This window comes from Oratosquilla oratoria, chromosome 26, assembly GCF_046742065.1.
Source record: "Oratosquilla oratoria isolate Oo_2021 chromosome 26, ASM4674206v1, whole genome shotgun sequence".
In the NCBI taxonomy this organism is placed as follows: Eukaryota; Metazoa; Arthropoda; class Malacostraca; order Stomatopoda; family Squillidae; genus Oratosquilla; species Oratosquilla oratoria.
Window position 1 is genome coordinate 1,121,747 of NC_134802.1, and position 23,593 is coordinate 1,145,339.

A 23,593-nucleotide genomic window follows, 5' to 3' on the forward strand; every position below is an offset into this window, starting at 1 on the left:
AGTCGTTCCGTCGAGGGCACCCGGGTGGAGCTTGTTATGTACTGTATTTCATCAAATCCTTTATGCAGGCTAGTCTTCCGACAAATGTTTTTTGTGTCAATTGACATTCGGAAATAAACACTTCTGCTGGGATTCGAACCCTTGCCTGAGCGGCTTGCGTCTTTATAAGACAAGGACCGTAACCACTACTCCAGCCTGACCCTACAAAAGGAAACAACTTAGTTCGCGGCCCAGTCGTTCCGCCGAGGGCACCCGGGTGGAGCGTGTTATGTACTGTAGGGTCAGGATGGCGTAGTGGTACGATCCTTGTCTTATAAAGACGCAAGCCGCTCAGGCAAGGGTTCGAATCCCAGCAGAAGAGTTTATTTCCAAATGTCAATTGACACAAAAAAACATTTGTCAGAAGACTAGCCTGCATAAAGGATTTGATGAAATACAGTACATAACACACTCCACCCAGGTGCCCTCGGCAGAACGACTGGGCCGTGAAATAAGTTGTTTCCTTTTGTAGGGTCAGGATGGAGTAGTGGTTACGGTCCTTGTCTTATAAAGACGCAAGCCGCTCAGGCAAGGGTTCGAATCCCAGCAGAAGAGTTTATTTCCAAATGTCAATTGACACAAAAAACATTTGTCGGAAGACTAGCCTGCATAAAGGATTTGATGAAATACAGTACATAACACGCTCCACCCGGGTGCGCTCGGCAGAACGACTGGGCCGTGAACTAAGTCGTTTCCTTTTGTAGGGTCAGGATGGAGTAGTGGTTACGGTCCTTGTCTTATAAAGACGCAAGCCACTCAGGCAAGGGTTCGAATCCCAGCAGAAGAGTTTATTTCCATACATACATATACCAAGGTTTTTTCCCCCTTACAAGGGAGGTAGCCAAAACAGGAAAAGGCATAAAATCATTTCCACCCATTCCATCACTGAATACACTCCACACCCCTCCACCCTTCCTCTTATCTAAGCATTTCCTGGATGACGGGTCATCACTGCACCTTGTCCACTGCCCTGGGTCAGAAGCAGTGTCGGGCTGCGTCAAATTTTGCTCACACATACTACCTCACCCCCCATCCCCCCGCCCATTCCACCTCATGCAATCACAACGTCATCCATATACAACCATTCTCCATTCACCCCTGTCTTCTGTCCTCTCCCATCCTTCCTCAACAGACATTCCCCTCTTCCCCAAAGCCCCCTTCACCTCATCCATCCACCTCATCCTAGGATGTCCCTTCATGTTCACTCCCTCCACATCTGCCTTCCATACCTCTTTTACTAGTCTTTCTTCACTCATTCTTTCCATGTGTCCAAACCATCCTAATATTCTTTCATCAACCCTATCTCCCAACTCCCTTTCCACCCCCGTTCTCCTCCTCATCTCCTCATTTCTCACTCTATCTAGCCTAGTAACCCCCATCATACTTCTCAGACACCTCATCTCAAACACATTCATACTCCTTCTCTCTTCTTCTCTTATGTTCCATGTTTCTGCCCCATACAGTGCTGTTGGCACAATCACTCCTTCATACAGTCTCCTCTTAGCATCCATTCCCAAATGTCTATTCCTCATTACACTCTTTAATCCACCAAGGCATTTACTCGCTTCTCTCAATCTACATTCTACCTCCACCTTCACTCCACCTAGCATTAAGGTCTCCCAGTACTATTACACTTATATTTCTCCCTAAATCCTCTATGCACCCATTTAAATCAATCCAAAAAGCCTCCCTTTCCTCTACGCTCTTCTCACTGCCAGGCCCATATGCACTTACAAAAACCCACATCTCCTTTCCCAGTTTCACCTTCATCCACATTATCCTTGAGGAAACCTTCCACTCAACTACACATTTACCTATCTCTTTACTTACTAGTATAGCCACCCCTTCCCTCCCTCACCCTCTCTTCACTCCTGATAACCTCCCACTTACACTCCCAAACTTACACTCGCCCTTCCCTTTCAGCTTAGTTTCACTCAAAGCCAACACATCCATCTTCTCACAAACATACTACCTATCTCTTCCCTTTTACTCTCATCTGTACCACATCCACGCACATTAAAAGACCCAAACCTTAGGGTGCTGGTCGGAAAACTCCCAGACCCTCTTATGCCTTTGCTTTTTCTTTTAGGAATGTGCCCTGTGGGGCTACAAGGAGAAGGATGCCTAGTCCCAATCCCCGTCCCTTTCTTCTCGCCTCTTACGATCCAAGTGGAAATACTTGGTGGCATGCTCTGCCTTTGTAATCCTTTGTATTCTTTTCCCCCACCACAGGGAAGGTAGGCGAAAAAGGAAATGAACATTCAGAGAAATTTATACAGGACAGTAACAAGGGGTTAGGGGACAGCATAACGGAGGGACAGTTGTAGTATAAAAGTGTCATCATTTCTCTATGAATAGAGTTTTCCTCTATCACAGCCAAAATGATGTGTGGCTCTGGTCTGTAGGGGCGCCCCATATAGACCCTAAAGTATCAACTGCATGCCACTTTGCCACAATAACATGCAGCCAATACCCCAGACGGGGATGTATATATATATATATATATATATATATATATATATATATATATATGGCACTAATGTTATTGAAGTGTAACCACACAAAACTACACAAAACTCTTTAATTTTTTACGTATTACAATTTGAAATTATATTGTCTTCAAAATATCTGCTTCAGGCATTTTTCTAAAACCTACTTGTGGCACTACCTGTTTAGCAGTGATATCACGGATTCTGTTCATTTGTCATATATCGCCATTGTATTCAGTGAATAGTGATCATGTTGAGTGCCTCAGGCCATATATTAAATTTAGGAATTCTTTCCTCCCCCCCCTGTGGTGGGGGAAGAGAATGCTACCACCAAGTCTTTCCACTTGAGTTGTAACAGGTGACAAAAACACAGGACAGGGGATGGGGTTAGGAGTCCTACTACCTGTAGCCCCAAAGGGGACATTCCTAAAAAAAGAAAAGGCATAAGAGGGTCTGGGAGTTTTCCATCCAGTACCCTAAGGTTTGGGTCTTTTAATGTGTGTGGATGTGGTACAGATGAGAGTAAAAGGGAAGAGATAGGCAGTATGTTTGAGAGAAGAAAGATGGATGTGCTGGCTTTGAGTGAAACTAAAATGAAAGGGAAGGGCGAGTGTGAGTTTGGAAGTGTAGCTGGGAGGTACTCAGGAGTCAAGAGGGGACGAGTAAGAGAAGGGGTGGCTATACTAGTAAGTGAAGAGATAAGTAAGCATGTAGTGGAGTGGAAGGAGGTTTCATCAAGGTTGATATGGATGAAGGTGAAGCTGGGAAGGAAGATGTAGGTTTTTGTAAGTGCGTATGGGCCTGGTAGTGAGAAGAGCGTAGAGGAAAGGGAGGCTTTTTGGGTAGATATAAATGAGTGCATAGAGGGATTAGGGAGAAATGTCAATGTAGTTGTATTGGGAGACCTTAATGCTAGGGTAGGAAATGAACCAATAGACGTGATTGGGAAGTATGGAGTTCCAGGTAAAAATCGTAGTGGAGAATTGATGGTAGAGATTTGTCTAGAAAGAGAGTTGATGATAGCAAATGCAGTGTTTAGGAAGAAAGTCAAGCATAAGTACACATGGGAGAGGGTGGTGGATTGAAGGGTGGCAGATAGAGTAATGGACTATATAGTGGTGACCAGGAGTATGGTAGGAAGAGTTAAGGATGTACATGTTCTAAGGGGAGAGTGGGGGAATATCAGATCATTTTCTGGTGGAAAGTAAATTGAGAGTGGAGAATAGGTGGAGAAAGAGGAAAAGGGCAGAAGGTAGGGAGGTACTTAGAGTGAACTGCTTAAATGAGAAAGAAAAGGAGAATGAGTATAAGAAGCTGAGAGAGGAGTGGAAGGGAGTGAAGGATAGAGTAGAATTAGGAGTGGAGGAGGAATGGGGATGGTTCAAGAAGGGAGTCATAGGGTGTGCAAAGATGGTGTGTGGAACAAGGAGGGCAGGAGGAAATAGAAGGAAGGGTAGTGAGTGGTGTGATGAAGAAGCAAAGAAGGGTGTAGATGAGAAGCAGTCATTCATAGATTGGCCACAAATTAGGACGAGGGAATTGTATGAGAGGTACAAAGTAAAGAGAAGGGAAGTTAAGCATAAGATAAAGGAAGCAAAGAGGAGAGCAGATGTGAAATGGGGTAAGAGTATGACATAAAATTTTGAAAGCAATAAAAAGATGTTTTGGAAAGAAATTGAAAGAAGAAGAGGCGAATCAAGTAGAGAAGAAGAGGTAAAAGGTGCAGATGGAGAGATGAAAATGGAAGAGAAGGCAGTGAGAGGAAGTGGGTAGAGTATTTTAGGGAGTTGCTAAATGTGAAGGATAGGGAGGGAAAGGTAGTTGCAGAGGGAAGCACTAAGAAAATGTGAGTGTTGAGTGAGGAAAATGGAGGAGAAATAGGGAAAGATGAAGTGAATGCAGCTGTTAAGATGATGAGAGCAGGTAAGGCACCTGGGTTGGATGGATGCCATGCAGAATGTCTGAAGAAAGGAGGTACAGTTATGGTGGACTGGCTGGTGAGGTTATTTAATGTTTGTTTAAGAGAGGGTAGAGTGCTGGAGGACTGGAGGAGTGCCTGTATAGTTCCGCTTTACAAGGGAAAGGGGGACAAGTGTGAGTGTAGTAGTTTCAGAGGGATCAGCTTGTTGAGTGTAGTTAGGAAGGCATATGGGAGGATCATGATTGAGAGGATTAGGAGAGGAACAGAGAGAGTAATTGGTGAGGAACAGTGTGGTTTTAGGACAGGTAATGGTTGTGTAGATCAGATCTTTGTGGTAAGACAGATATGTGAGAAAGCTTTAGGAAAAGGTAATGATGTTTTTTGGGCTTTTATGGATCTGGAAAAGGCTTTCGACAGGGTACTGTGGGGGGTACTGCAGATATATGGGATAGGAGGAAAGCTTTTAAGAGCAGTCAAGAGTTTTTACGAGAGTAGTAGAGCTTGTGTTAGGATTAGAAATGGAGAGAGTGAATGGTGGGACTTCGTCAGGGATGTCTTATGTCACCCTGGCTGTTCAATCTATACATGGATGGGGTGGTGCAAGGAGAGTGGGTCAGGGATTGGAGATGGTTAAAGAAAATGGAGAAAAGTGGGGAATAAACCAGTTGTTGTTTGCTGAAGACACTGTGCTTGTAGTAGGATCAGAGGAGGGATTGAGGATGTTAGTGACAGAATTTGAGAAGGTGTGTGAAAGAAGTTGAAGATAAATGTGGGCAAAAGTAAGGTGATGAGATGTACAAGGGGAGAGAGTGACAGCAGGCTGGAAGTGAGCATTGAGGGTGAGAAACTGGAGGAAGTGGATAGTTTTAGATACTTGGGTGCAAATGTGGCAGGAAAGGGAGTGGGGGTGGAGGTAGAATGTAGATTGAGAGAAGCGAGTAAATGCCTTGGTGGATTAAAAAGTGTAATGAGAAATAGACATTTGGGAATGGATGCTAAGAGGAGTTATATGAATGAGTTATTGTGCCAGTAGCACTGTACGGGGCAGAAACATGGAACATAAGAGAGGAAGAGAAAAGTAGTTTGAATGTGTTTGAGATGAAATGTCTGAGAAGTATGATAGGGGTTACTAGGCTATGTAGAGTGAGAAATGAAGAGGTGAGGAGGAGAACAGGGGTGAAAAGGGAGCTGGGAGATAGGGTTGATGAAAGAGTATTAGGATGGTTTGGACACATGGAAAGAATGAGTGAAGAAAGATTAGTAAAAGAGGTGTGGAAGGCAGAGGTGGAAGGAGTGAATATGAGGGGATGTCCTAGGATGAGATGGATGGATGGGGTGAAAGGGGCATTACAAAAGAGTGGAATGTCTATTGAGGAAGGACGGGAGAGGACAGAAGACAGGTGAATGGAGAAGGGTTGTGTATGGATGATGCCTTGATGGATGAGGAGGAGTGGGTGAGGGATGGGGGTTGAGGAAGTATGTATGAGAAAAAATTTGACGTAGCCCAAAGGGGGGGGTCGCCGAATTTATGAAGCGGCCTTGCTGTGGATGTGCTATGTCTTGCAACATTGCTTCTGACCCAGCGCAGTGGACAGGATGCAGGGATGACCCGTCATCCAGGAGGTGCCAAGATAAGAGGGAGGGTGGAGGGGAGTGGAATATGTAGGGAATGGAATGGGTGGGAATGGCTTTTTCTTTTTGGCTACCCCCCGTGTAAGGGGAAAAAACCTTTGGTATATGTATGTATGTATGAACATAAAGAAAGAACTACTTAGGAAAATACATGATTGAGAAGAAAAAAAAATAGGGGAAAAGAAGCAGAGAATAATAATATATTGATAACACACAGACCTCAGAGAGAAAGATGGAAGAAGAAATCTTATGATAACCACCTAGCCAAATCAAAAGCCTAGATTTTTTACAGCAATACTATAAGTAAATGGCCTTTTTTTAAAGCATTATGCTAAACAAATGATAAAAGATATTCGCCAGTATTCTTAAAAGATATTTCCCTTGAAAACCAAGGGAAAGAAATATCTGAGGATTTCTTATATTCTTAAACATTTTCCACTCATGTACATGTACATTATAGGAAAAGGAAAGAGATATTTCAATTCAAATTGATAACACATAACTATGTGGTCATTCTACACATCTGTTGTCAGAGATAAATAGGGAGGGAAGAGTACTCTCAAAAAATGATGAACAATTCTCAATATAGCTGAAGGAATTGTTTGTCTCACCACATGGTATCTTTGTTAATAGAGATGGCTTGGGTTGATACACAAAACTATATGTCATTAGAACTAATACCAAGAATGGCACTATATGCTGTGTTTTAGAGTGCAAATTAATAAAACTATTTTCATCAAAAGGTCACTCAAAAACTACTTTTGAGATGTGATATTTGTTTTAAACATGGTTTTTGTGAAGATACATACATACATATACCAAGGCTTTTTCCCCCTTCCAAGGGAGGTAGCCAAAAAGGGAAAGGCATAAAAACACTCCCACCCATTTCATCCCTAAATACACTCCACACCCCTCCCACCCTTCCTCTCATCTGAGCACCTCCTGGATGACGGGTCATCCCTGCACCCTGCCCACCGCCCTGGGTCAGAAGCAGTGTCGCAAGACACAGTACATCCACAGCGAGGCCGCTTCATTAAATCGGCGACCCCCCCTCTCCGTCCCCCTTTGCATATAAGGCGAGGACGGGGAGAAATCCCTTCGGGCTGCGTCAAAATTTACTCACACATACTACCCCACCCCCCACTTCCCTGCCCATTCCTCCTCATGCAGTCACAACATCATCCATATACAACCATTCTCCACTCACCTCTGTCTTCCGTCCTCTCCCTTCCTTCCTCAACAGACATTCCCCTCTTCCCCAAAGCCCCCTTCACCCCATCCATCCACCTCATCCTAGGACGTCCCCTCATGTTCACTCCCTCCACATCTGCCTTCCATACCTCTTTTACTAGTCTTTCTTCACTCATTCTTTCCATGTGTCCAAACCATCCTAATATTCTTTCATCAACCCTATCTCCCAAATCCTTTTTCACCCCTGTTCTCCTCCTCACCTCCTCATTTCTCACTCTATCTAGCCTAGTAACCCCCACCATACTTCTCAGACACCTCATCTCAAACACATTCAAACTCCTTCTCTCTTCTTCTCCTATGTTCCACGTTTCTATGTTCCACGTTTTTGTGAAGATAGATAATATTATAAAAGTTGTGCTAGGGAATGGTGATTACCCTTTTAGGAAAAACATAGCATTATACATTATCAGCAATGATGAGTCGAGCCACCTGAATGCCCTTACACTCCAAAGAAAGAAAGAGTAAACAATATCATGGGTGGCCATCATTGTCATGGAAGATAGTGTGTTGGTGAATCTCGCTCTCTGATGAACAAGTACATATATATATATATATATATATATATATATATATATATATATATATATATATATATATATAAATAAAGATCATGTTCAATGTATGCACTACTGGTAACATTATATAGTGTATTATTTGCACAAAGTGCATATGTAATCATTTTTTCAAAAGGTATTAAAGCGAATTTGCAAACTTCAAGTTCATGCAAAACAAACAGGATATATACATATTTGGGTATTGATTGCATGTTATCGTTCAGTACTAATTACCTGACAGAATAGATCTCCTAATTAAAGATGGTAGTACTTTAAGAGGTCACGAGAGCAAATTAAGAAAGACCACATGTCTAAAGGATGTGAAGAAATACAGTTTTCCATATAGATAAATGGAATAGCTTAGAAGGTGATATAGCCCAAGCTCAAACAGTACATGAGTTCAATTGTAATTATGATAAGTGATAATCAAGAATATAGATTAAGTTGGAACTGTACATGAATTTGAGGCTAGGTATAAAAAAAATGGAGTATAAGAAATGGGACCTGAGTGTTACTCCTGTCCTGTATACAATTGTGGTAGCATGCAGCCAATACAGAGTGGAGCTACATATGATTCTTCTGTGAGTAAAATCACTATTTGCATATAGATTATGCTACTTTTGTACTATGTACTTTATGCAGTTCCCTTGTAATTACCCTTCTATGATTCTTCCTTGTGGTAAGGGAAAGAATTCTGCCATGTGAGTTGTAAAATGTTACAGTAGGAATGAGTGATTAGACTAGGGATCGTTGTCTTTGTATCTTCATCCTACAAAAAGTCAAAGCATAAGTGGGTCTGGGAGAACTCCATCCAGAACCCTAAAATTTGGATCATAGAATGTGTTTGGTTGTGATATAAATGGGAATAAAAGGGAAGACATTGGTTATATGTTTATGAGAATGAAGATGGATGTGTTGATATTGAATAAAACAAAGTTGAAAGGGAGAGATGAAGGTCATGTTTGTTAAACATTTCAAGCTTTTACGTGAGTTATTATTGTGCTGCAAGAGAGAGGGATGGGTGTACTATGTGTACCTGGATCTATAGAAGGCTTTTGTTGAAGTACCTCACAGTCATCTTGTGTAGAAGCTGGAACATATTGGAAGAGTAAGAGGGAATTACTCAAATGGATGAACAATTTTCTGAATATAAGGTACATTAGGACAATAGATAAGATGTCAAGATGGAGAACAGTGACTAGTGGGATTCCACAAGATTCAGTGCTAGTGCCTTTATTTCTCATGCATTTCATTGACATGATAGAAAGTACAAGCCATGCCAACATGTTCACAGATGATGCAGAATCATGAAAAAATTGAAAAATGATGATTGTACACTATGCAAAAAAATCTAGACATTATAAGAGGGAGGGTGGAGGGGTGTGGAGTGTATTCAGGGATGGAATGGGTGGGAATGATTTTATGCCTTTTCCTTTTTGGCTACCTCCCTAGTAAGGGGGAAAAAGCCTTGGTATATGTATGTATGTATATTTGCATGGAGACTAGAATGGAATTTTTTTCAATACTTAAAATGTCAAAGTGTTGGAAATGGATATCTTTAAAGGACCATCTTTATCTGTTCCTTGGGAAGCAAAATCATAAACATAAAAGGAAAAGAGGAGAAAGATTTGGTAGTTTATGATAATAGACTATGTCACATGACATCAACAGGATTGTGGGAGAGATGTATAGACTGCTGCAGAAGATTAAAGTGTCTTTTCACCAGATGGATGAAGAGATGCTGAAAAAACTCATTGAAACCTTGATCCAACCAAAATTAAAATACATGTCAGTGGTATGGTCCATACACAGAGTGAAGGATATAAGTGAGATTGAGAGAATACAAAAGGCAACAACCAAACTGGTTCCTAGCCAGGCAGATAAACCATATAAGGAGAGACAAAAAGAACTATGTCTGCCAACATTAAAAATTAAAAAAGAAAGAGGTGATATGCTTACAGTATTCAGGTTGCTAAAGGGGATAAGCTACATTGACTGAGAGCTGTAAGAGGTAATGAAAATAAATTGAGAAAGACTGTGTAAAAGTTGTGAAGAAATACAGTTTTCCCTATGGATACATAGATATTTGAAATACCTTAGAAGGTGGAAATGTTCAAGCTAGTTTAATATATGAATTAAAATCTAAGGATGATATTTGGAAAATATGGATGTAGCCTAAGTTGGAAGCAAGCATGAATTTGAAGGTCAGTTTGATAGAATGGATAATGAAAGATAGGACCCCATGAACCTTGTTCTTTTCCAGTATACTACGGTTAGGTAAATACTACCACTTTATAATTTGCTAATGATTGGTTTACAGGTTTACTGCATAGAACTTCCTGGGGAGGATGACTGGGACCAACAACCCTGGTCTGATTCATCCCCATGCCAGTCAGAAGTAGCTGACCCATTTTCATCTGCAAGTGAGCCGTCATCACCAGTGCGACCAACAATTGGTATGTGCAATTACTGACTGTACTGGATGAAATAGATACATACATATACATACATATACCAAGGCTTTTTCCCCCTTACAAGGGAGGTAGCCAAAAAGGAAAAGGCATAAAATCATTCCCACCCATTCCATCCCTGAATACACTCCATGCCCCTCCACCCTCCCTCTTATCTTAGCACCTCCTGGATGACGGGTCATCCCTGCACCTTGTCCACTGTCCTGGGTCAGAAGCAGTGTCGCAAGACACAGCACATCCACAGCAAGGCCGTTTCATTAAATCGGTGACCCCCCCCTCTCCGTCCCCCTATGCATAAAAGGAGAAGACAGGGAGAAATCCCTTCGGGCTGCGTCAAATTTTGCTCACACATATTACCTCACCCCCCATCCCCTCACCCATTCCACCTCATGCATCACAACATCATCCATATACAACCATTCTCCATTCACCCCTGTCTTCTGTCCTCTCCCATCCTTCCACAACAGACATTCCCCTCTTCCCCAAAGCCCCCTTCACCCCATCCATCCACCTCATCCTAGGATGTCCCTTCATGTTCACTCCCTCCACATCTGCCTTCCATACCTCTTTTACTAGTCTTTCTTCACTCATTCTTTCCATGTGTCCAAACCATCCTAATACTCTTTCATCAACCCTATCTCCCAACTCCCTTTCCACCCCTCTTCTCCTCCTCACCTCATTTCTCACTCTAGCCTAGTAACCACATCATACTTCTCATACACCTCATCTCAAACACATTCAAACTCCTCTCTTCCTCTCTTATGTTCCATGTTTCTGCCCCATACAATGCTGTTGGCACAATCACTCCTTCATACAGTCTCCTCTTAGCATCCATTCCCAAATGTCTATTCCTCATTACACTTTTTAATCCACCAAGGCATTTACTCGCTTCTCTCAATCTACATTCTACCTCCACCTTCACTCCACCTTTTCCTGCCACATTCACACCCAAGTATCTAAAACTATCCACTTCCTCCAGTCGCTCTCCCTTAATGCTCACTTCCAATCTACTGCCACTTTCACCCCTTGTACATCTCATCACCTTTTACCCACATTTATCTTCAGCTTTCTTGTATCACACACTCTCCCAAACTCTGTCACCAACTTCCTCAATCCCTCCACCGATCCTGCCACAAGCACAGTGTCGTCCGCAAACAACAGGTGGCTCACCTCCCACTTTTCTCCATTTTCTTTAACCATCTCCAATACTTGACCCACTACCCTTGCATTTACCTCTCGCACTACCCCATCCATGTATTAGTTGAACAGCCAGGGCAACATAACGCATCCTTGACGAAGTCCCACCTTTACCTTGAACCACTCACTCTCTCCATTTCTAATCCTGACACAAGCTTCACTACCCTCATAAAAACTCTTGACAGCTCCTAGAAGCTTTCCTCCTATCCCGTAAATCCGCAAAACCTCCCACAGTGCCTTTCTGTGTACCCTGTCGTAAGCCTTTTCCAGATCCATAAAAGCCCAAAAAACATCCTTCCCCTTTCCTATAGCTTTCTCACACACCTGTCTTACCACAAAAATCTGATCTACACAACCTCTACCCGTCCTAAATCCACACTGTTCCTCACCAATTACTCCCTCTCTTCCTCTCCTAATCCTCTCAATCAAGATCCTCCCATAAGCCTTCCCAACTACACTTAACAAGCTAATCCCTCTGAAACTACTACATTCACACTTGTCCCCTTTTCCCTTGTAAAGTGGAACTATACAGGCACTCCTCCAGTCTTCTGGCACTCTACCCTCTCTCCAGCAAACATTAAATAACCTCACCAGCCAGTCCACCATCACTGTGCCTCCTTTCTTCAGACATTCTGCATGGCATCCATCCAGACCAGGTGCCTTACCTGCTTTCATCATCTGAACAACTGCCTTCACTTCATCCTTCCTTATTTCTCCTCCATTTTCCTCACTCATCACGGTCATTTTCTTAGCATTTCCCACTGTAACTATCTTTCCCTCCCTATCCTCCTTCACATTTAGCAACTCCCTAAAATACTCTGCCCATCTTCCCCTTACTGCCTTCTCTTCCATTATCATTTCTCCATCTGCACCTTTAACCTTTTCTTCTTTACTTGATTCGCCTCCTCTTCCTCTCTTAATTTCTTTCCAAAACATCTTTTTATTACTTTGAAAATTATCTCTCATACTCTTACCCCATTTCACATCTGCTCTCTTCTTTGCCTCCTTTACCTTTTGCTTTACTTCTCTTTTCTTTTCTTTGTACCTCTCATATGACTCCCTCGTCCTATTTCATAACCAATCTGTGAAAGCTCGCTTCTTCTCTTCTACAACTTTCTTTGTTTCCTCATCCCACCATTCACTACCCTTCCTTCTATTTCCTCCTGTCCTTCTTGTTCCACACACCATCTTTGCACACTTAGTGACTCCCTCCTTGAACCATCCCACTCCTCCTTCAGCTTCTTCTTGTACTCCTTCTCCTTTTCCTTTTCATTTAAAGAGTTCACTCTAAGCACTTGTACTACTCTCGTAAAAACTCTTGACAGCTAGAAGCTTTCCTCCCATCCTGTATATCTGCAAAATCTCCCACAGTGCCTTCCAGTATACCCTGTCATAAGCCTTTTCCAAATCCATAAAAGCCCCCCAAAAATCCTTACCCTTTCCTATAGCTTTCTCACATATCTGTCTTACCACAAAAATCTGATCTACGCAACCTCTACCTGTGCTAAATCCACACTGTTCCTCACCAATTACTCCTTCTGTTCCTCTCCTAATCCTCTCAATCAAGATCCTCCCATAAGCCTTCCCAACTACACTTAACAAGCTAATCCCTCTGATACTGCTACACTCACACTTGTCCCCTTTTCCCTTGTAAAGTGGAACTATACAGGCACTCGCCCAGTCCTCCAACACTCTACCCTCTCTCCAACCAACATCAAATAACCTCACCAGCCAGTCCACCATCACTGTACCTCCTTTTTATACATTCTGCATGGCATCCATCCAGACCAGGTGACTTACCTGCCCTCATCATCTTAAGGGGGTACGCGACACCTGGAGGTCATTTTCTAAAATATTTAGAGTAAAGAGCTGAAACTTCTCAGGTAAATAGGTATCCATATTGCCTACATTTTAGGTGAAGCAGAATGATGTATGTACACATGTACACATGTACGTATACCAGTAGCGACATTTAAAAGTGCACAGCACCATAATACGGGGACCAATTTGTTTTATATTTTGGCTATGATTAGTCAGTAGGCACACCTAGGGCCGGTCATTGAGTAATTGAACAATTTCCTTTATACTTTTGCAAACAGGCCTTTCAATTTTAATGGCTGGCAAAAATCGTGAAAAATACTTTTTTTTTTTGCTCTTGTTTCCATTATTACTCCGAACTCTTTCATCCTATTCAAAATATTCGAACGATCGGCCCTAGCAGTTACTAAAAGTAATATTCCCTGTAAGTTTCATCTAAATCTAATGTATATTAGATTTTTTATGATTAAAAAAAAGTAGAAAAATATTGAACGGAGATATGGCAACTTGAAATATGAATATATCTGTAACTTGCTTATAGTTTCACCAATTTGACTGATTTTTTCATGGCTTAATTCTTATTATATAATAAGTAAGTACAGTAAAAATTATCAACATATTTTAATTATGAGTACTTTAAATACTGAAAAACTAAAGTATAAGTATGTCACAGTAGTGACGACGCACAAACGACAACATCATATAATTTGCTTTTTTGCACCTTTGGCGGTTTCTTCATATGAAACCTCTCTGCTGGGGGTCTTCAGGGTATCTAAATAATTGGAAAGAGGTTTATTTTCCAATAGTGGGCGCTTTCTCTTTCCTCATCAGATTCCCCTCGCCAATCTATGTTGGTAGGGCACCCCGTCCAGCATCATATGATGTCCCTTCTTCTTTCTTCTTCCTGTATAGCCTTGATCTTTTTCCTCTTGCTTTCTTCTTTGGATTTAATCTTCCTCTTTGAATTGTTTAGTCTAATGTTGTCCTTTACCTCTGTCACCGTCACAGAGGTGCAGGTGAGGGCGGTGGTGGAGTGAGAGGTGGTGAGATCTTTAGTCGTCTTTGACTGCTTGCCATCTTTAACTGCTGTTTTTTGTCATTGTGATGTTCTTTTGTTGTTTTTGCTACCCATGATGACTGTACTAAAGAGTAATATGTACTAGCTAAAGTAATAGATTGCAATGAGAGCTCATGAGACATGCGTACTTCCCTTTTTGGAGCTAGCCGGTAACTAACGCTTAGTTTCGCACAAAGTTGGCGAAATATTCTCCCTCCACCTTCCTCCCTTCCCCTCCACAATCGTATTGGCCGTTGATACACTGGGCGAGTGTAAATTCAATCAAATTTCAACGTTATTCGCTGCGCCTGAAGGTCCTAAGTGGCACGCCTCCTTCCAGTGTGGGTTGCGCCTTTAAATCTGTCCCTTTAATCCTCACCCAGGACCTTTAAATTGCGCGCGGCTGGAAAATTATTTGTCGGGATTTATTTCTAAGTGGTATACGAACATTTTGAACACAGTTTTGAAAAATGCCATATCTTGACCAAATTCACCCCCCCAGGTGTCGCGTACCCCCTTAACCACTACCTTCAATTCATCCTTCCTTATTTCTCCTCCATTTTCCTCACTCATCACAGTCATTGTCTTAGCACTTCCCACTGCAACTATCTTTCCCTCCCTATCCTCCTTCACATTTAGCAACTCCCTAAAATACTCTGCCCATCTTCCCCTTACTGCCTTCTCTTCCATTATCATCTCTCCATCTGTACCTTTTTCCTTTTCTTCTTTACTTGATTCGCCTCCTCTTCCTCTCTTAATTTCTTTCCAAAGCACCTTTTTATTACTTTCAAAATTATTTGTCATACTCTTACCCCATTTCACATCTGCTCTCCTCTTTGTCTCCTTTACCTTTTGCTTTACTCCTCTTTTCTTTTCTTTGTACCTCTCATATGACTCCCTCATCCTATTTTGTAACCAATATGTGAAAGTTCGCTTCTTCTCTTCTACAACCTTCTTTATTTCCTCATCCCACCATTCACTACCCTTCCTTCTATTTCCTCCTGTCCTTATTCCACACACCATCTTTGCACACTTAGTGACTCCCTCCTTGAACCATCCCCATTCCTCCTCCACTCCTAGCTCTACTCTATCCTTCACTCCCTCCCACCCCTCTCTCAGCTTCTTCTTGTACTCCTTCTCCTTTTCCTTCTCATTAAAGAGTTCACTCTAAGCACCTCCCTACCTTTTGTCCATTTCCTCTTTCTCCATCTATCCTCCACTCTCAACTTACCTTCCACCAAAAAATGATGTGATATTCCCCCACTCTCTCCCCTTAGAACATGTACATCCTTAACTCTTCCTACCATACTCCTATCTACCACTACATAGTCCATTAACAATCTACCACCCTTCCATCCCACCACCCTCTCCCATGTGTACTTATGCTTGACTTTCTTCCTAAACACTGTATTTGCTATCATCAACTCTAGACAAATCTCCACCATCAACTCTCCACTACGATTCTTTCCTGGAACTCCACATTTCCCAAACACTCCATTAGTTGGTTAATTTCCTACCCTAGCATTAAGGTCTCCCAATACTACTACATTGACGTTTCTCCCCAATCCCTCTATGCACTCATTTAAATCTATCCAAAAAGCCTACCATTCTCCTACACTCTTCTCACTACCAGGCCCATATGCACTTACAAAAACCCACATCTCCTTTCCCAGTTTCACCTTTATCCACATTAGCCTTGAAGAAAACTCTTTCCACTCCACTACACATTTACCTATCTCTTCACTTACTAGTATAGCCACCCCTTCTCTCCCTCACCCTCTCTTCAATCCTGAGAACCTCCTAACTACACTCCCAAACTCACACTCGCCCTTCCCTCTCAACTTAGTTTCACTCAAAGCCAACACATCTATCTCTCTTCTCACAAACATACTACCTACCTCTCCCCTTTTACTCTTATCTGTACTACATCCACGCACATTTAAAGATTCAAACCTTAGGGTGCTGGTTGGAAAACTCCTAGACCCTCTTATGCCTTTACTTTTTTTAGGAATGTCCCCTGTGGGGCTACAGGGAGAAGGATGCCTGGTCCCAATCCCTGTCCCGTTCTTCTCGCCTCTTATGATCCAAGTGGGAATACTTAGTGGCAGCATGCTTTTCCCCCACCACAGGGTAGAAAGAACAGGAAAGGAACAGAGGGAGTAATTGGTGTGGAATAGTGTGGATCTAGAACAGGTAGAGGTTGCATAGTTCAGATTTTTGTGGTAAGACAGATATGTGAGAAAGCTATAGGAAAAGGTAAGGATGTTTTTTAGGCTTTTATGGATTTGGAAAAGGCTTATGACAGGGTAGACAGGAAAGCACTGTGGGAGGTTTTGCAGATATACCGGATAGGAGGAAAGCTGTTAAGAGCTGTCAAGAGTTTTTACAAGAGTAGTAGAGCATGTGTCAGGATTAGAAATGGAGAGAGTGGGTAGTTTGAGGTAAAGGTGGGACTTCATCAGGAATGTGTTATGTCACTGGCTATTCAATTTTTACATGGATGGGGTGGTGCGAGAGGTAAATGCAAGGGTGTTTTGTCAGGGATTGGAGATGGTTAAAAAAAATGGAGAAAAGTGGGAAATAAGCCAACTGTTGTTTGTGGATGACATTGTACTTGTAGCAGGATCAGAGGAGGGATTGAGGAAGTTGGTGACAGACTTTGGGATGGTGTGTGAAAGGAGGAAGTTAAAGATAAAGGTGGGTAAATTTAAGGTGATGAGATGTACAAGGGGTGAAAGTGGCAGCAGACTGGAAGTGAGCATTTAGGGAGAGAGACTGGAGGAAGTGGATAGTTTTAGATACTTGGGTGTGAATGTGGCAGGACAGGGAGGAGTGGAAATGGAGGTAGAATGTAGATTGAGAGAAGTGAGTAAATGCCTTGGTGGATTAAAAAGTGTTTTGAGAAATAGACATTTGGGAATGGATGCTAAGAGGAGATTGTATGAAGGAGTGATTGTGCCGACAGCACTGTATGGGGCAGAAACATGGAACATAAGAGAGGAAGAGAGAAGGAGATTGAATGTGTTTGAGATGAGGTGTCTGAGAAGTATGATAGGGGTTACTAGGCTGGATAGAGTGAGAAATGAGGAGGTGAGGAGGAGAACGGGGGGTGGAAGGGGAGTTGGGAGATAGGGTTGATGAAAGAGTATTAGGATGGTTTGGACACATGGAAAGAATGAGTGAAGAAAGACTAGTAAAAAAGGTGTGGAAGGAGTGAACATGAGGGGGTGACCTAGGATGAGATGGATGGATGGGGTAAAAGGGGCTTTGGGGAAGAGGGGAATGTCTGTTGAGGAATGATGAAAGAGGACAGAAGACAGGAGTGAATGGAGAATGAAACTCTAATTATTACCCTCATTTTTCTCCCAGTCAGGAAGTCCTCCATCCATTCTAATAATTGTCGTTTGATACCACCTATTGATTCTATTTTTCTTATTAACTTCTTGTGTGGTATGTTATCAAATGCTTTTTGTAGGTCTAGAAAGGCACAGTATGCCCACCCATTCCTCTCTTGTATTGTTTGTATTAGTCTTGAATAGAAGCAGATCATGTTTGTTGTACATGATCTTCCTTGTCTAAATCCAAATTGAGACCGGACTGTAGTTGGTTGGATTTTCCTTGTTTCTTCCTTTATTGGGGGTTACTAGGCTGGATAGAGTGAGAAATGAGGTGAGGAGGAGAACAGGGGTGGAAAGGGGGTTGGGAGATAGGGTTGATGAAAGAGTATTAGGATGGTTTGGACACATGGAAAGAATGAGTGAAGAAAGACTAGTAAAAGAGGTATGGAAGGCAGATGTGGAGGGAGTGAACATGAAGGGACGTCCTAGGATGAGGTGGATGGATGGGGTGAAGGGGGCTTTGGGGAAGAGGGGAATGTCTGTTGAGGAAGAACGGGAGAGGACAGAAGATGGGGTGAATGGAGAATGGTTGTATATGGATGATGATGTGATGCATGAGGTGGAATAGGCGTGGGGATGGGGGATGTGGTAGTCTGTGTGAGCAAATTTTGTTGCAGTCCGGAGGGATTTCTCCCCGTCTTCTCCTTTATGCATGGAGGGACGGAGAGGGGGGGTCGCCGATTTAATGAAGCGGCCTTGCTGTGGATGTGCTGTGTCTTGCAACACTGCTTCTGACCCAGGGCAGTGGACAAGGTGCAGGGATGACCCGTCATCCAGGAGGTGCTAAGACAGGAGGGAGGGTGGAGGGGTGTGGAGTGTATTCAGGGATGGAATGGGTGGGAATGATTTTATGCCTTTTCCTTTTTGGCTACCTCCCTTGTAAGGGGGAAAAAGCCTTGGTATATGTATGTATGTTCCTTTATTGGTACAATGTTTGCATTTTTCCTATCTTGTGGTACCTTTCATCCTTTGAGCGAGCATTTGATTATATTGTATATTTTATCTGTTAACTCCTCTATGCATTCTTTCAGTATCCAATTTGCAATTCCATGTAAAGCGTCTGATTATCTGACATCAAGGTTTTTTATTTGGTCCCTGATTTCCTTCTTTGTTACAGTTATTTCATTCAGGGGGATTTCTGTCTCTCTATTCCCTCACAGTTAGGTGAGTTCTCAATTGTGAATACCGATTTGAAATTATTACTCATAATTTCAGCCATTTCTGTATATTCATGACTTTCTTGGTGCAGCTTTTCTATTTCTTGTTTGTTTTTTAGTTTACCATTCACATACCTGTAAAATGGTTCAGGTTGTCCCTTGCATTTTTCTATTATTTCTTTTTCATAATTTCTCTTTTGCTTGTTTTCTTTTTTGCCTTTTTTTCCATTTTTTCCAAGCTTTGTCTACATTTTTTGTTGTACCAGTTATTTATGTATGCTCTTTCTTGTTTTGTTGTGGTACGTATTTGTTCACTCCCTCATTATAAATTTCTTTTAGTATATTCCATTTCTCTTCCATCCTTGGTTCTTCCTTTAGGAATTTTTCCCAGTTTGCATTATGAAAGAATTTTTTAAGTTTCTCAAAATTTTTGTTGTTGTACATTGTTCTTCCTGTTCTATGTTTCTCATTTCTTCTTAGGTCTATTTGCTCATTTAATTTGAATTCTATTAGTACATGGTCTCTCTTTCCTATTGGTGTTTTGTAATCTATTCTCTCTACAATTTTGGGTTCTGACGTAAGTATTAAATCCAGTCACGAAGGTTCCTCATTGTTTCTGTATCTGGTATTTTCCTTTATCCACTGAGTCATTGTGTATTCAATGTTCATATCATGTAGCATGCTGCCCCATATGTCTTCTCCACCCTTTACTGTCATTTCCTCCCAACATATTTCTTTTGAGTTAAAATCACCCATAATTTCTGTATTTCCTCTTTCAGGACTGTGAACAGCTCTGATCATCTGCGAACAGCATCTCATTTAGGTCTCCTGGGTTGGGGTTTGCCTCTTATGTGATTTTGTCCATATAGATGATAAAAAGTAGTGGTGATAGCATGCATCCTTGTCTCACACCAGATGAAACGTTGAACCAGTCAGTGAATCTGTTCTGGGTGCAGATTGCGCTTACACTATTGGTATAGTTGGCTCTGATGTCCATCAGTTGCCCCCTGATGCTGTACTCTTCAAGTGTTTGCCACAGCTTGTTTCTGTTTACTCAGTCAAATGCTTTTTTCAGGTCTATGAACACAAGATTCAGTTCTTTGTTGTGTTGGATCTTTTCGCTCAGTTGTCTGAGAGCGAAGATAGTGTCTGTACACCCTCTCCCTTTTCTGAAGCCCATCTGTGCCTCAGCAATGGTACCAGCTTGTATCTTGTGCGCTGTTCCAAGATCTTAGCGTATATCAAATGAAGTTTCACAATTTAATGAATGATATTATACCACTACTTTGTCCATTAATGCCCTATTAGCCACCTTCTCCATTAATGCCCTATTAGCCACCTTCTCCATATCCCTCACATGTATTAATGCTAGGCTCTTTATTTAACCACTGCTATCATCAAATCCCTTTCTATGTACATCTCCATCACTATAACTCCTGCATGATACCCCAAGCCTTCCTACTACTGCATCCATTGGCTCCTCTCCTACTGTGGTATTGAGATCCCCAAACAGTGTGTTTACATTTCTCCTAAAATCCTCTATACAGTTGTTTAGATTTAACCCCCCTAAAAATATATATATAAAAATCCTTCTAACTTTTCTCACTACCAGGACCATATACACTTGTGTAATCCACATCTCCCATTCCAATTTCACCTTTGCCCACATCCCTGAATACGCATTCCTCTACTCCATACACTTTTCCTATCTCATCAATTATAATTATCAACAGAACCACTCCTTGCTCTTGGCCACTCATTATTCCCAACACCCCACCATGCTCAACAAATTAGTCAGAGAAACTTTTAACTTATTAAGATCAATGAAAGTGGCCTTTGACTACATGAATGAAGAAATGGTAAAGAAATTACTAGTTACACTGATAAGACCAAATTGGAATATGCAGCATCACTATGGACACCTAGTACCAAAAAAACTAAGAAACTAGAAAGAATTCAAAGAGCAACAATATAGATGACACAAACACTTTGCAATTTGACATACGAACAAAGATTGGACAAACTAAATTTACCAACCCTGGAACAAAGAAGAGAAAAAGGTAATTTGATAACCATTTACCAAATTATGAAAGGGATGGAAATTCTTTATTGGGATGACCTAAAATGGGACAGAAGAAATACAAGAGGACATGAGAAGAAACTTTAGAAAGACAGTTACAGAAGAGATCTGAAAAATAATAGCTTTCCACACAGAGTGATAGATATCTGGAACAAACTGAAAGAGGAAACAGTGATTGCTAAGACTATACCTGACTTTAAGAAAAAAAATGGATGCAGAAAGATACAACAGCAGGTTACTACGAGCATAGCTCTCCTCCCGCAAAATACAGCTAAGTACAACTAGGTAAATACAAACTCAGATTCACCCCTCCCCTTCAACTTAGATTCACTTAATGGTGGCACATTCATCTTCTTTCATGTGAACAAATTGTCATGTATACCACAAACTCTCATATGCATTGTCCCAACTACTAAGGTTTAGAGGCCTTCTCCCAGACCCACTTGAAGTCATGACTTTTTGTATGAGAAACATACAGAGGAGGATCCCAAGTCTCATCAATACATCCTATTTAGTTGTCTACCATGAAACATTGGAAATACAGTGGCAGAATTCTATTCCCTCCACTGTAGGCGGAAAAAGTTAAATACATGTATGATATTACTATTTCTCTTTAACCACTTCACTCCGGGACTTAAATCTCGCGGGCAGCAGCCAATGCCAGCCGTACGACGTGTCGTAATAATACTCTCATCATAAAATATAGTCACCGCTTATATCGATCGTTCTCTCTTTCACCCGTGAATTTTGAAAACCACAGAGAATGGGATTAAGGGCATATTAGGGAGAATGTAAATACGCAGGGGCGACTACAATAAATATAATCAAGACGCTGATATGGCAGCGTCGCGAATCCACTTGCTCCTCATGACGCCTACGTGTGTGGCACTGTAGGGTAGGGGTTAATACCACAAACAGTATTTAATGTCTAGTGTTCCTGTACAAGTCTTTATTTCACTTCCTTTATATGACTAACATGGTAATTATACTGGTAGAATTCTCTCCCCCCCCCCCAACTGCAGGGGAAAAATTTAAAAGAACATTTATAGAATTACCATTTCTCCATATCATTTCCAGAGGAAGGAGGTTTCTTCAAGGTTAATGTGGATGAAGTTGAAACTGGGAAGGGAGATGTATTTACCTAGTTATATCTTATGGGAAAGGCGAGCAAAGCTCATGGTGTCCTGTCTTTGTATCTTTCCACATCCAGTTTGCTCTTAAATTCTTGTATTGTTTTTGCACACACTGTTTTTTCATCAAATGTGTTCCACACTGTTGTTTTCAGATGACACTGTGCTTGTAGCAGGATCAGAGAAGGGATTGAAGGAGTTAGTGACAGAGTTTGGGAAGGTGTGCAAAAGAAGGAAGTTGAAGATAAATGTGGGTAAAAATAAGGTGATGGGATGTACAAGGTGAGAAAGTGTAAGCAGACTGGAAGTGAGTGTTAAGGGAGAGAGACTGAAGGAAGTGGATACTTTTAGATACTTGGGTGCGAATGTGAGGGGAAAGGGAAGAGTGGAGGTGGAGGAAGAATGTAGATTGAGAGAAGCTAGTAAATGCCCTGGGGGATTCAAAAGTGTAGTGAGAAATTGACATTTGGGAATGAATGCCAAGAGGAGATTATATGAAGGTGATTGTGCCAACAGCATTGTACAAGGGGGCTTCAAAAAGTTCGTGGAAAAAGGACAGAGAAAATGGTCAAATTTATGATGTTTATTTTTCAACATATGCTCCATCTAGGTCAATACACTTCTGCAAACGTTGATACCAGCCTTTAAGTCCATCTGTGTAAAACTGAGAGTCATGCAATTTGAACCATGTCAAAGCAACTCTTTTTACATCTTCAACTGATGGAAATTGGGTACCTTTCAATTACTTTTTCAAGTTTGGAAATAAAAAGAAGTTGGATGGGGCTAAGTCGGGGCTATAAGGTGGATGTTGAATAATTTCCCATTGAAATTCGTATAGCACAGCTCTTGTCTGCCAAGCACCGTGCACGGGTCCATTGTCGTGGTGGAAGAGGACGTGCCGATGCAAATTCCCAGGGTGTTTTTCTGTGATTTTTGTGGACAGTTTTCTCAAAATGCCATCATAATAAACAGCTGTAATTGTTTTCTTATCCTTAAGGAAGTCAACCAGCAAGATCCCCTCTACATCCCAGAAGACAGTGGCCATAACCTTTTCTCTTGAATGCTCAGATTTTGTCTTGACAGGCCCATTTCCACCCCTGGGCAGCCACTGCTTCGATTGAGCTTTGTCCTCGGGATCGTACTGGTAGAGCCATGTTTCATCCCCGGTCACAATTCTCTCCAGAAAAGCTTCAGGGTTCTCATCTCACTTGTTCAAAATTTCCATGGAAAGATCTGCCCTTGTTTCCTGCTGATCTGGGCACAACAGCCTAGGAACCCATCCAGCGGAGAGCTTGCTCAGCCCCAAATTGTCCACTAGAATTGTGTGTGCAGAACCCACGGAGATGTTGAGTGTGTCTGCTATTGATTCAGTGGTTATTTTTGCTTATCCTTTTCAATG

The 23,593-nt window shown here is 41.7% G+C and overlaps 1 protein-coding gene across 6 annotated transcripts in view; it reads left to right on the forward strand.

Annotated features, from left to right (window-relative positions):
* The window catches only part of LOC143039359 (FHF complex subunit HOOK-interacting protein 1B-like), a 367,378-nt gene that overhangs the window by 277,765 nt on the left and 66,020 nt on the right, over positions 1-23,593 (forward strand). For all 6 annotated transcript variants that reach the window (XM_076209245.1, XM_076209249.1, XM_076209250.1 and 3 more), the window contains one exon: positions 10,207-10,342. In XM_076209245.1, the coding sequence (XP_076065360.1) occupies positions 10,207-10,342 (136 nt within the window). The remainder of the gene's footprint in view (positions 1-10,206; positions 10,343-23,593) is intronic.